The sequence below is a fragment of the Platalea leucorodia genome, assembly GCF_965183815.1.
Source record: "Platalea leucorodia genome assembly, chromosome: 4".
Taxonomy (NCBI): domain Eukaryota; kingdom Metazoa; phylum Chordata; class Aves; order Pelecaniformes; family Threskiornithidae; genus Platalea; species Platalea leucorodia.
Window position 1 is genome coordinate 71728533 of NC_138826.1, and position 12920 is coordinate 71741452.

The following is a 12920-nucleotide window of genomic DNA, read 5'->3' on the forward strand; positions in this document are numbered from 1 at the left end:
CTCTGAAACACTTGTGGCAACTCACCGGTGATGTTAGTCAGGAAAAATCCTTTTTCCTTTTTTTGCCCCCATGCGTCTCTGTTATTTGTCACTGGGTCAGTTAGTAAGCTTCCTAACTAAACTTACTAAGGGTTACATCACGTGGATAAGTTTCATTATCTTCTTGGCTGGTTCTCTTTCTAAAGTATCACATACTTACCTGAACAGTCCTCTCCATTTTGATTAGATTGAAGAGTGAATTTCATTTGTGTTTGTTATTGGCGTACCTTCTTTCTGGTGCTGTTTAATTACAAATCTATAGTTTAGTACACTTATAAAATCTGTTCTTATTCACATTAGTATGTTCTGTGTTCCTGTGCTGGGAATGCCGGAACAGCACATTTTCTATGCTTTCCCACCTCATAGCATAGAAACTCACTTCCTTTCCCCACCACTGAACAGCTCCCTCCCCTAAACATCCAGAAGACAGATCTGGATTCACCTGAGGCAGGTCAGTGCTGGAGCAAGATGGCCTTTGGATGAAGGAAACAAGGAACAGGAGATCATTTTCCTCCTAACTGAAGATAGATCAAGGATAATACATGTGAGAAGAAGATTGTTACATGGCTGTAAATGCAACCACATGACTGTATTTTAGGGCCAGCATGGCAGCATCTGATTTTGCAGGTGGTCCCTGACTACAGTTGTGTTCCCGTGTGTTTACAGATAGATTCCACAGGAAATCAAGGGATTAGGAAGTATTTCAGAAAAATTGTGATAAGGGTTTTGCCAGCCTTAGTGTCATGTGAGGGTTGTTTGGGAGAGAATGTCTTAAGGCCCTGGGGTTTGTTTTTTCCCTTCAGTCTGTCCTTATGTAAGCCATGATTTACATAGTCTCACTGCTCATCAAGTTAGACAGGTTCTTTTCCCTTTTCCAAACCTGTAGAGGTTTTACGTTGTTATGCTCCCAAGATGTTCCATACAGGGGATGACTAGTGATGAATAAGGAATTCCTTTATTACAGTTCATAGAATATTTTGGGAACAGCTACTATAGTCTGTCTTTGGAAAAGTCATGCAAGTAGGGAATAGAACAACTGAAAAAAAATCCTATAGTGACTCCTAAGAGTATTTGGGGAGCTTGAGGAAGTGTAAAGGATTCCAGTGTTGTAAGTTTGTGGTACAATTGAACAGGGAACATACATGTCATTCAGACTGTTTTAGCCTCAAAGGGCAGATGCAGAAGGATGAAGAAAATCTTGTTCTAACATAGTGGTGTAAGAGACGCTGCAGTCCAAGCTGTGTCTCATTTGTATGCTGTCCAGTGCAGTATGCTTTGATGTTTCTCCCCTCCCCACACAAGTTAGCAGGATGAACACGTGCTGTCAGTAGCCATGGAATGACTTTTTTCTTTTCCGCTCCTCTTCCCCCTGCTCGTGCAGGATTGCCACGAGAAGATTCGTGTTCTCTCCCAGCAAGCAGCTGCTGTTGTGAAACAGGAAGGAGGTGATAATGACTTCATTGCCCGCGTCCGCGCTGATCCTTACTTCAACCCTATCCATAAACAACTTGAAAGCCTGTTGGATCCCTCCTCCTTCACTGGACGTGCTCCTCAGCAGGTAAAGTAGTGGAAGAGGCTACGGGTGTTACAGGTTGTAATGCAATGTGTTGTTTAATCCTGCATTCTCTTGTGTGCCAGAGAGTGTACATATTACGTACCTCTGCCCATGCTACTAAGGCAGACATGTTTCTCTTGTTTTCCTTGGCTTCCTTGTCTTTCCTTGTGGGCTTCAAATTTTGACCCTGGATGTATCAGACTGCTAGGTGTCTCTGTGAAACAGAGACCCCAGTGAGACAAGCAGGTCTGAACGGGGAGAAGGGAACCCTTTCTTTTGCTAATTTTCTCTTTCCCGTCTTTCTTGAACAGGTGGCAAAGTTCCTGAAGGAGGAGGTTCGACCAGCGCTGGTTCCATACCAAAGCAAGATGGGTGGGAAAATTGAGCTGGCGCTTTAGGTATATTCTGCAAAGGTGTGTGGGTACAGGAAGGTAATAAAAGCCTTATTGAACCAGGTCAGTTTACTGCGTCACGTTATTTTGGTTCTCTACAGTAGATTTAACCGCCAGAGCTTACAGCCACTTTGATTCCAGATGGGCTTTTCATTCTTTGTCTGCTGTTTAATCAAGCCTCCATCTATTGTGTGCTGAGTTACTGAGAAACACTTGATTGTGACAAGGTAACTTTATCGCAGTACCTGTCATTGGCCCCTTACAGAGCACTGCCAGCTGTTTAAAGAGCGATGCCAGGTGCTGCCTGACATTCCCGTGTGACTTGTTGAAGAGCAGGGGATAAGGGGAACTGAGCCCACTTCCATTTCCATCTTATTCATCTGCTCTTAAACTTTCTCCACAGGTGTCTCAAAAGATGATACAAGGTTGTCCTGGCTTTCAGAGTACTGTGATTTGGGAAGCAAATAGGCCAAAAATTTAGGAATAATGAAAGGGAGGGGCCATGGAACTTCTTGGCTCATCAAACTGGTGGTCCTTCGGTGCTCCCTTGCTGGTTTAATACTGTACCTGTGGCTCTGTAGCTTCTGAAAATCATATTTACAGGTGTGGGTTAGGAACCAGCCATTGTGATTTACTTCTCCAGGTCCTTTGCTGTAGGTGCTTGGTATTGATTGGCAGGTGGACTCTGGCATGTGAGAGTCATTCTCTACTGCAAGTAAGTTTTGTCTGATAAGGAAAGAAAAAAAGATGTTGGAATTCATTGGATGCCAGAGAAATTCGAGGGCTTTGGTCTTATTTCTGACCCTGAATGTTCTGTTTGCAATGTCTGTGCTTTACTGGACCAAACTCTTCTCCCTTTGACTTAAACTGGAACAATTCCCTTACCTCTTCTTCCAGCGTTGTTACGTTACAGCCCATTTCTTTTGCTTGAGTGCAATAAAAAAGCTCCTTCTTACCTCTGTTATTTATTCAGACTCTCAGAGATTATATGATCAGAATTACTTGATTCTTTTTTCAAGTGTGATTGCTGGAGAGAATTAAGAAAAGTAGAACTAATTGAAAGAAGCTACCTGCTCTCCTTGAGGCCATCATTGTTTAAAGAGGATTTCAAAATACAGTATGTTTTAATGAGGCTTGTCTATATTAAGTAGTCAGAGAAGTGGGAAGCCTCAGGCCGTGATATGCCCTCATCTAGATTGCTCTGGCTTTACCTTGCCTCTAGACTGTGGCATTCAAAACGTCTCAAACATTTGTGAGTTTTATGGCGTTTAAAATATTTTGCCTGCTCGTGCTATTAACATTTAATTAGCCATCTGTTTGAAAAGGATAACTCTAATGGAACACTGGTAATTTTCAAACTATTACTCAAATGGATAGCCAAAAAAGAAAACAGATAGATGCAGAAATCCTCTTTTTTGGTCCTCTTTCCTCCTCCTTTATGGGATAAAAAAAAACAAAACCAAAAAAACCCAAAGAACTCTGTGCAGAGAAAAGGAATGGGTAACATGTCTTTTCTCATCATCTGGAAATAAATCTTTGTGCTAGGTCGAGGCTGCCAGCTGTGGGCTTGTTTTCCTGGAAATAGTTTAAAAAGAGCAACAATGACAGAGGGAAAATGTCACCCTCCTAGAAAACCGTGGCATGATACACAAGTCCTTTTGGAGACTTCTGCTCCTCTTCGGAAGCGCCTGGCTCGGGACCCCAATGATGGAAAAGAACCGGGCAGCTTCTGCCGCTGCCTCCTTCGGGGCGGGGGGGGGGGGGGGCGCCGCCTTCCCCAGCGCCCGCTCCCGCCGCCCCGGCTGCGCCTCGCACAGCTTCCTGCCGCCGCTTCTGCCGTAGCGGGCACCGGAGCCACCGGTACCGCTCGACGCCTGTCACCGTCCCCGAGAGAGCCCTCCGTGCGGCCCCCGCGCCCGCCGGGTACCGTGTGCGGGCGGCGGCGCCGGCCCGGCCGCGGCCTACAGCCCCCACAGCGCCCCGCGCCGCCGCCCGGATGCCGCGCATGCGCGCCGCGCCGCCCTCCGGAGCGGCGTGTGGGGCCGCCGGGTCGGGGTCGGGCGCCCGCCCTGCGGGGACAGCGCGGCGGGCGGGCGGGCGGCGGTGAGGACGCCGCTGAGGAGAGCGGGTAAGTGCCGGCGGGGCTGCCCCGGGGGCGGCGGGGGGTCCTGCCCTCGGCGGGCCGCCCCTCGCCCGGCGGCGCTCTCAGCCCCGCTCCTCCCGCCGCGGCCGTCGGGCTCCCCAGGAGCGGTCGCGCCGCTCGCGAGGCGCCCCCCACGCGCACCTCACCCCGCCGCGCCCCTGCGGTGCCCCTCGGGCAAGGCGGGGGGGGGGGGGGGGGTAAAGCCGCTGGGGAGGCCCTGCTGCTGCTGCTGCTGCTGCTGCTGGCGCCGTGTGTGGGGCGGGGGGGTGCGCGGCCGCCTCTCCGCCCCCCGGCCCCTTCCCGGGCGGGGGGCTGGTGGGACTGGGAGGGCCCCCCCCCGGCCGCTGGGCAGGGCCCCGCTCACCTGCTGCGCTGACGCAGGGTCTGGGCTCCGGCGGGTGACTCAGGCTGGGCACAGCTTTGTCGTCAGGCTCCGCTGGGTTGGCGGGGGCTCGTCCTCCCCGTGGGTGTGCTCTGCCTGCTCCCCGCTTCCCCGGGCTTTGCTCTCCCCCTCCCCGCCGTCCCCCCCGCTCCCCGGGATATGCCTCTCCCGTAACCTGCCTTTTCTCCTCTCCTCTCCTCTCCTCTCCGCGGCTGCGGCTCTCGGGTGGTCTCCTCCGTCCGGCTCTGCCATCCTCGCTTGCTCCCCACGCCTCTGTCTTTTCGGAGGTGCCCCGGAGGAGAGACAGTCTGTCTCCTGTCTGGCTGGGAGGAAGGAACAGTCACGAAACGGAGATGGAAATATGGCAGTATCCTCTAGGCGGTGGGCATAAATAGACACGCTGCAGGCCCTGTGATTGTCAGCTGTAATAAGTGTTAGAAGGAAGTCGAGAGGCAAATGAAATTCCTCATACCTGGTGATGTAAATTCAAGGGAGTGAAGGACCGCCGTCACACGGATTTAAATCTCTTTGCAGGCAGTGGCTGTGGGCTCCGGGACGGCTGCTGTCTCTTCACAGAGCTGGTAAGGGTGGGACAGGAAAATTTTCTTCCCTGTATCTGCTTTTCTTCCTTCCTCATTTTTTGAGGGATGTCTCGATTTAGGCAGGTACTTTCCCTCTGAACAAGTAGATTTCAGTGTTGGTGTGTGGGTTTTTTATGTGATGTCATAGCTTCCTACTTCAGGATGTTACGCTGCATGGCTTGCTGTGATGTTCGGTGGGTGGAGTGGTGGGAATAAGGTCGTAAAAGTGCCTTGAGGAAATGGAGGATCCTTTAGTGCTAATAGATGGGAGAGAGAAGCAGCCTTGCTGGATTTAAGAACAGTAGGTGTTCAGTAGTGAGAGGCTGGATCTTAAAATCACTCAAGAAGGAACTACCAGCCTAGCAGGAGTGGGGCACTGCGGTGCTTTTGCCGAGATGTTCATCGGAATACAGTTGCTTGCTGGATAATCTGAATTCTAGAGTGGTTTTTTAGCTGCTACAGAGTCTGGAGAGGTGTCCTGGAAATAAACAGTCACTGGAACGAAGATCTATTTCATTATGTGTTTCCGTATCCGCACACTGTGTGTGTGACTTTCCCTATGCAGAAACAAAGGTTGGATTCCTACCCTGGAGAATTCATGAAGTAAAAGGGAAGGAAGGCTGTGAGAAGAGGCATGACGTGTAATTAACGAGGTCAGGGTGGGGACGGGTTGTGGCATGTTAATATAAAGTTATGTTAATTCTGTATTTAACAGATTAAAATGACGGGTGCCACCTTTCTTAATTCCTATTTAGGATAATGTTTTGATAATGTGTCTCGGTAATCTCAGGGAGATGTCATTCATAGTGACGCTTCCTCAGAAGAAGGGCGAGGGGAATCCATGAGGGGCAGCAGAGAGGAGGGATGTATTTCTGGAGGAAGTGCCCTGGTCAGGGGATGAGAGTTAACGTCAGCTGATGAGGTGAGGGAAGTACTGCACGCCTGCTCAGGACTGAAATGATTCTCCAATTTTGGAGTCTCTGCTAATGTCATTTAGGTTTTTCTTCTTTGCTGTGCTTTTAACCTGTTGCTTGCTTTCCTGCACGATGGTATCATTTGCAAATATCAGTGTTCTAAAGGACCTTGACGATCTTAAAAAACAGGCAATAATCAAAATATTTAGCTTTTAAAAATCAACATCTCTTACCTGAGGTGGCGTGGTAACAGTAGAGATTATTGGTTAAGGGATCTGTATGAAATGAGCTGCCAGTCTCAGTCCCATTCTTAGTGAATTAGTTTGTGTGTGGCAAAATTGCTTACCGTGTTTGGTATTCGGGATGCTCTGACAACGGAATCGGTGAGTTCGCCCTTCCCAAGTGATACCGCATATGAGGTGGTAACCGTTTTGGAAATGATTGAGATGATGTCTGTCTGCCTGGCTGTTAATCGCAAACTTCTCACCCAAACATGAGAAGGAAAGAAAACTTTAAAAAAAAAAAATCCTAAGGAGTATTGTAACTTTATCTTCAGTGATAAAGGTAAGGCACCTTATATTTTGGTGTATGTGGTCCTACAGCTCTTCTAGCTAAATCAGTCGTGATCCTAGTTGGTGATCTGTGTCACACTGGTTATCCTAGATCCCTATCCTAGCTCAAATGGATAGGATATAGAGATTTTGTAATCGTCAAGTAGGATGAGGTAGACAAATAGCTTCATGGTATGTTGTGAGTGCAGTGTCCCAAATGCCCCTCAAGAGATGGAGGGGCGTTGGCACTTCAGATTTGTATCCTCAGCAACACAGACTTGTTTAATCTTCTTTCTATGCCACCCTTCATCACACGGTCAAGATTTTAGATACATAAAGCTTACCCAGGGTAAGTATCTGTGAGCATTGGGGAAAATCTCACTTGTCAGCTGTGTTACTGTTGACACCAGGTAGGGAAGAGGAGGATGTTGTCCTGCCACATTTGTTTTGTCTCCAAGGAAGTCTCAGCTTTTTTTAAACTGGAGTGCAACAAGTTATATTGGTAACAGAGGAATTCTGTTTCTGGCTTAAGAAAAAAAAAATAGGAGACATGAAAACACACTTGTTTTATGAGATAGGAGAAAAGAAGATAGCATATTGGTATGAGTATGACTATGAGAACTGTTGTCACTGCCCAGTCAGTGCAGTATTTCTTGGCTGGGAAGTACCTGATGATTCAGAGATGAGAGAAAATGTCCATAACCCAACAGCCCTTTTGTTCTGGAGAAGAAATCTTCCTAATCCCCAGAAACAGGAGATATCAGGGGGATTGTCTTGTTTTGTTACAAATGTTAATGATCACTGTATATATTGCTTTTTGTCTCCGAGTTACCTGTGCCTATAAATTTCTGCAGGAGCAAGATCTAAGTAGTCTGATATGACATGCTAGATAAGAGCTTTGCAAACAGTCCTGAGAGGTGTTTTGGGTGTTACTAGCCTCTTCAGAAAGTTGAGTTCTGGAAAGACAGAGCCCTGAAGGAGAAAAATCTTGAGTGCTGTGGGATATATTTTCCTTAAAAAGCCGTTTTCTGGAGCCAAATGAAGTGAGACCTGCTTGGAGTCTTGCTAGGTGAATCTGACGGTTTTTTACTAATACTAGAGCAAATAGTAATACAACAGAGCTACAGGAGCATGACCTGAATCTAGCCTTTCTTGCATCTCACCAAGAGAATGGCAAACCCTGACAGCTAAAGCTTTGCAGATCCATCAGAGGCCGCATCAAGGAAGAGCCGTTCTTCAGGCTGTTGTTCCTTCATCCCCGGGAACAGTAGGATGAGACCAGTTTGAGAATCAAACTTTCACCTGGAGGGTGCCTGCAGGGCTGGCTCTGGAGGTGATGGAGAGAGCCGCGGATGGCACCGCTTGTCACTGCTCAGGGTAGGAGCGTCATATAAAAGATGTCATAATATCTCTCTTTAAATAACTGTCAGTAGCGTCTTTTGGCCTTTCTTTGGTTGGTACAACCCTGCATCTCTAACAGAAATATTTTCTTTTAAACTTCTGTATAGCAAATGAAACTGTACAGTTGCCATTACTTTCCACAGACATCTTATAAATAGTTTGCAGACTTGCAGAAGTTCATGGACCACAAGGTAAAAATCACTTCTGGAGGGTTTTGGGGAAAATGAGGTTCTGCAGACTTCTGCAGAAGTGCCCTGGTTCCGCACCGTGCTTATTTGGGTGAAAGTGTCCGTTGTGCAGAAATTGACTCTCATGGAAGAGATGTTTGGGGGCCCCTTAGACACTAATCGGAAACCTTTGGATTGTATTTGTGTAGCGGTGTTTAATGTGGAATCGCCTTTACCTTAAGCCTTGAAGACTGGGGCGATTGCAGACCTGTCTTGGCACGCGTGGCTTTTCTTCCCTCTGTGTTGGAAGCAAGGAGAATTTTGCTGTGCAGTGCGAGTGAAGACCTTGCTAGTTTGTATCTGGCCTTTTTTTCTGTTGTCATTCAATGCAGATTAAAAAAAATAACTGTTGTTCCAGTGCTCAATCTATTGTAATCCTCCTGTGTGAGATGGGAGGAGCGCTCTATATTCCCATCACATACCTTCTCACCACTCAAATAATGGGAGCACCGGGAAACGGGAAACTCCTCCTCCTCTGATCCCAAGGGTCTTGGCAAACAAGAGGTTCTCCACAGCAGTGCAATTCATGCTTAGCAGGCACCAAGTGTCTGCAGCGTAAGGATGGACACCCTCTGCTTTCCAGGGCTACAAGTGTGGTAGCTTGTGTTAGCAACACAGGGAATCAGCAGAGCCATAGGTAAGTTTGGTTCTGGTTTGGGGTTGGTTTTTTTTTTCATGCACCACATGGGGGAAGCCTTTGTTATCTCCAGATTTTAGAAGTAAGAGCTTCAGCCTTTTCCTGCATAAAGGATCAACTGTCTGCTTTGGAGCCAGATAAATAAAAGGCAGTTCTGCTCTGAAAAGAAAATACATGTTGATATGTAGGATATCTGCATTCTACATAAGTAGGTGTCGTGTAGGGGTTTTTTTAGGGGCAAGCTTGACCTATTGAACTGCGATCAGGAGGTTCAACTGTGGTCGGTCTGTCCGATGCATAAGCGGTAGGAACTAGGATTCTGCTTTTTCACATCCTTATTTTCAAAATGGATATGAAATGGATATGAAACTGGAAGTTACTGTTCCTTTTGTATAAACTGCAAGTGGCTCAGCACCTTCAGCTCCAGTGGGGCACTCTCTGTCATTACGGCAGGCAGACTTGCTGGACACCTGTCAGGGCAGGGCGCAGAGCTGTTGCATGGAAGTACCTTTCAGTTACATTTCTGCTTGGAATTACATTTCCAATGTGGCCAGCAGTCTACAAGGTGCTTTATGGCAGGAGACACAGAGTTCCAGTTTACTTTTTGTTGTCCCTGTTATGTGCCCTGGGGCAGCGGGGAGGAGGCTCTCTGCCCCGCCGCACTCCTGCGGTCAGTATGTGATCCCAGTTGGTGACTGGGCAGCACTGAAGCCCTGAGCGATGCGTCCGCCGTCGGCGACATAACGCTGTCAGCAGCTTGCCATCCTTCCTGCCTGCCCACCTGGCTCTGCAAGGCTGTCACAGCCTTCACCTTTGCTGCTTTCCAGGTCTCCCATCACCCTTTTTAGGCCTGCCGTAGGCTTTTATCTCTGATTCGCTTTCTCTGCTATGAGAAAGTGGGCTGAGGGCAGTTAAAGTCCCCCAACTTTTCATTCCAAGTCATGTGGTAGAAAGCAAGCATGAAGGCTACCTCGGCACCTCCCTCCTGCATTTGTAGTGTGTTGCTCAACACCCAAAGCAATGTGAGGCTGGTCGTGGTTTATAAGCCTTAAACGGATAGTTCCAGGGGTGACCCAGGTTCACCAGCACCATGTTGACTCCTTAACCAGGAGCTGGTTCATGTCAGTGTCTGCGTGGGATTCTGCATCACTTAAAAATCCAGGGTGTCAGGGTGCGGGGGCAGAAATTATCTGTATCTTGTCTGCCCCTTGGTCAGGTGTGTGGCTGTCCTTCGTTCACTTTTCTACTTGTTTGTGAAGCTGGAGTTTTCTTCTGACTGTATACGTGCAAAGCAAATATTGACTCGTGGGACTAATGGCATTTGCAGCTCCGGGACAAGCCTTTGCCTGACCTCGGGGAGAAGCCCAGGGGGAAGGGAAGGCAAAGGGCTTCCTGCTGAGAGCTCCCCTTGTGCGTTTCATTGGGCAAGTCAGGATTTTAATTAGGAAAACAAAGCTTTGGAGGTGTGAGGGGACAGAAATGAACTGCCTGATTCAGTGCAGGGTTTGATTTTTGTTTGATTTCTGAGAGAGGAAGAGTCGGTCTAAATGTTAAATTGGATGCGATCTACATGGGACTTTAAAGGCTGAGTTGGAAGAGGCTTCTAGAACTAGACCTAAGTGCATGGCCTCCAGATGAGTACTGTGGCTTTGTAATCACTTTTCTCTTCCAAAACATACTTTCTTTTTTTTTTTTTTTTTAAATAAAGGAAGAGAATAGAGAGCATCGGAAACCAGCTGACAGTCCAGAGATGGCAGTGGGATTTATTGCATACAATGTTGCTTCGTGTTCAAATTAAGCATAATGGAAAGCAGAGTTTTTCCCCATGCTAGCTTACTGTCGGAGGAAGTGTTGTATATACTGTTCCTATGACAGTGGATGAAAATCATTCTAGAAAGAATTGTTATGCTTGTTCTGGTCCTTCTGATGATGTTCACTGATGGCTCCTGCATAGTTACTAGTTGTAATGTTTTCAGCGTACAAAAACAATGTTTTGTAAAATGTTCATCTTCTGCACAGTCTGTCTGCTAGAGGTATGTTGCTTTTTTGGTGGCTTTTAGTGGATTCTGTTGTTGTTGTTGCTAAAATCAGTAGGGGAATAACACCCCTGGGAAGGAGTTTCTGTCCCAAAATAAAGATCCTACTGCAAGGCTCCGGACAGCGTCATTTCATGCCTAGTGCATCCAGGTGCTACCACAGCAGGCTTAAGTTCAGATCACGTGACAAAAGAGGCCAAGCAAGTAAAACATAGGCAGCAGGAGATTGTTATCTGGTGTTTGCAAGAAGCCAGGTAATTGAAATCTCTCATATCACAGCTGTGTGGAAGAGCAAGTGTGTCCAGAGGAGGCTTGATATTGCCAAGTGGAAGTAAATTTGCAGGTCTCCTTTGCAAACATCAATTTCTAAAGGACACCTACGCTGGAAAAGAAATTAATTGGATATAATCCTGCGTGGTGTGTATTTGCAACTCTGACGACGATGTTGCAACTGGAGTCCTTCAAATAGCTGTACCTGATGCTGACTACGTGCTTCCCTTGCAGCCTTCTTTTTCAGGTATGCACACTGTCGTTATACCTCTCTTCTAACAGGCTGGAATCAATGGTGGGGTGACTTGTTTTAGAGTCTGAACTCAAAGAGTAAAACTGCAAATAACAGGTACCATTTGCATTTTAACAAAAAATGCATTTATTTCAACGTGTGAAGACTACCTGTTGTGTGACCAAAATTGCTTCATATAGGAAATTTAAATTGCCTTTAAACATGGGAGATGCTTCTTAACGCATGGGTGAAAACTGGTTTTAATTTTAGAGTTCTGAGGGTGTGGGAGTTGCCAGTAATGTTTGTTGGATCTGATGTGTTTTTTCCTTTGTATCCCTTACTGTTGCTTGTTTACAGAAGTGTATATTGTGCAAATAACACAGCTAAGTTAGCTGTAACAATTTCATGCATGCAATTTCACAGGCCTGATGGGAGCCTGTTTTGTTACTTGCTGTCTCCTGGCTAGGAGAGTTTGAGAGTTGCCTTAGGTTTATATCCCTCAGTCAAAGGAAAGAACTTACTGTATCAATCCCATATGCCAGGTATCCTCCTCTTCCTCCTGGCTTGCACTGGGTGGTGCCTGGCTGTGCCAGGGAACCTTCCTCCCAGTTCCTGTGGTGCTTTACTGGAGGCAGAGTGGGAGGGGGGAGAAAGCAGAGTGATGAAGAGCTACAGGGCTGGCACAGTGGCCTTGGCACCTTCTCTTGGAAACACCTGGCTCCGTGGGCAGCCCGCAGCGCACCGCCTCCCCGTGCCGCAGCCTTCTCTTGGCGCGATTCACGCTCCTCGCCCTGCCCTTCTGCACACCCTGGTGCCAGCAGCGAGGTGAGCCTCTCGTGCTCTCCCTGGGCCCGGTCCCAGGTGGGTGCTTGCAGGAAGGTTTCTATAGGAACCAGGGGCAGGAAAAACCTGCCCACCAAGTTTGGTGCTCTAATGTCAGGGACGGAGGGCAGGCAGCAGGCAGGGGAGTGATCTCCAGCAAGGCGGAGGCCAGCGTGCGCTGACGTGGACAAGGGAAGGTGTTCCCCTCTGCTACACCTGTCCCCGGACGAGGAGGGACTTTAGGCCTCAGCACTTGCCTGCCCTCCTTCCCGAGCACCGTGGTTAATTCCCTTGTTATGGGGTGTTTTCTCATCTACGTGCCTAACGCGCTGGCCCAGCTCCTCCGCAGCAGGTTGGTTCAGCAGGGATCGTGCACGCGATGACCGAGGGCGATCCCTACTCACAAGCTTGAGGCACTGAGCACGGATGCAGAGCACAGATCATGAGAAGCGTGGCAGAAGTACCACGTGGCTGAAACAGTGACGGCGTTCCTAATAAAAGCCATTGGAAACAGGGCTGACTGGGCTGAGAGAAGGCAGGTGGGAAGGACATACTGCAGGCTCAGGAGCAGAGCAGCTGTGGTCACAGGCAGTGATAAGCCTGAAAAAAAGGCATCAAAATACATTCATAGTGATGTTGAAAGGGGAGTAACCGTTGTCAGCAGATTTACCTGCTTGGTGTGCACGCTGTGTGCATTCCCATGTAAAATGAGTATGCAGGTGCTCATTTTGTAATTTT

At 47.9% G+C, this 12920-nt stretch overlaps 2 protein-coding genes across 6 annotated transcripts in view; both read left to right on the forward strand.

The window, feature by feature from the left end:
* Positions 1 to 12920, forward strand: part of ADSL (adenylosuccinate lyase) — a 44091-nt gene that overhangs the window by 29663 nt on the left and 1508 nt on the right. For 2 of the 3 annotated variants that reach the window (XM_082309921.1, XM_082309919.1), the window contains exons 12-13: positions 1421 to 1597; positions 1906 to 2049. In XM_082309921.1, the coding sequence (XP_082166047.1) occupies positions 1421 to 1597; positions 1906 to 1992 (264 nt within the window). In that variant the 3' untranslated portion in view covers positions 1993 to 2049. Of the gene's footprint in view, positions 1 to 1420; positions 1598 to 1905; positions 2050 to 12920 lie in introns of those variants that run through there. The other variant, XM_082309920.1, reaches the window with a different exon arrangement.
* SGSM3 (small G protein signaling modulator 3) overlaps positions 2027 to 12920 on the forward strand; it is a 33474-nt gene continuing 22580 nt past the window's right edge. Inside the window, exons 1-2 of one of the 3 annotated variants that reach the window (XM_082309914.1) lie at positions 3995 to 4114; positions 5046 to 5092. The gene's annotated coding sequence lies outside the window, so the exon portion shown is untranslated. Of the gene's footprint in view, positions 2050 to 3994; positions 4115 to 5045; positions 5093 to 12920 lie in introns of those variants that run through there. The other 2 variants (XM_082309916.1, XM_082309915.1) reach the window with 2 other exon arrangements.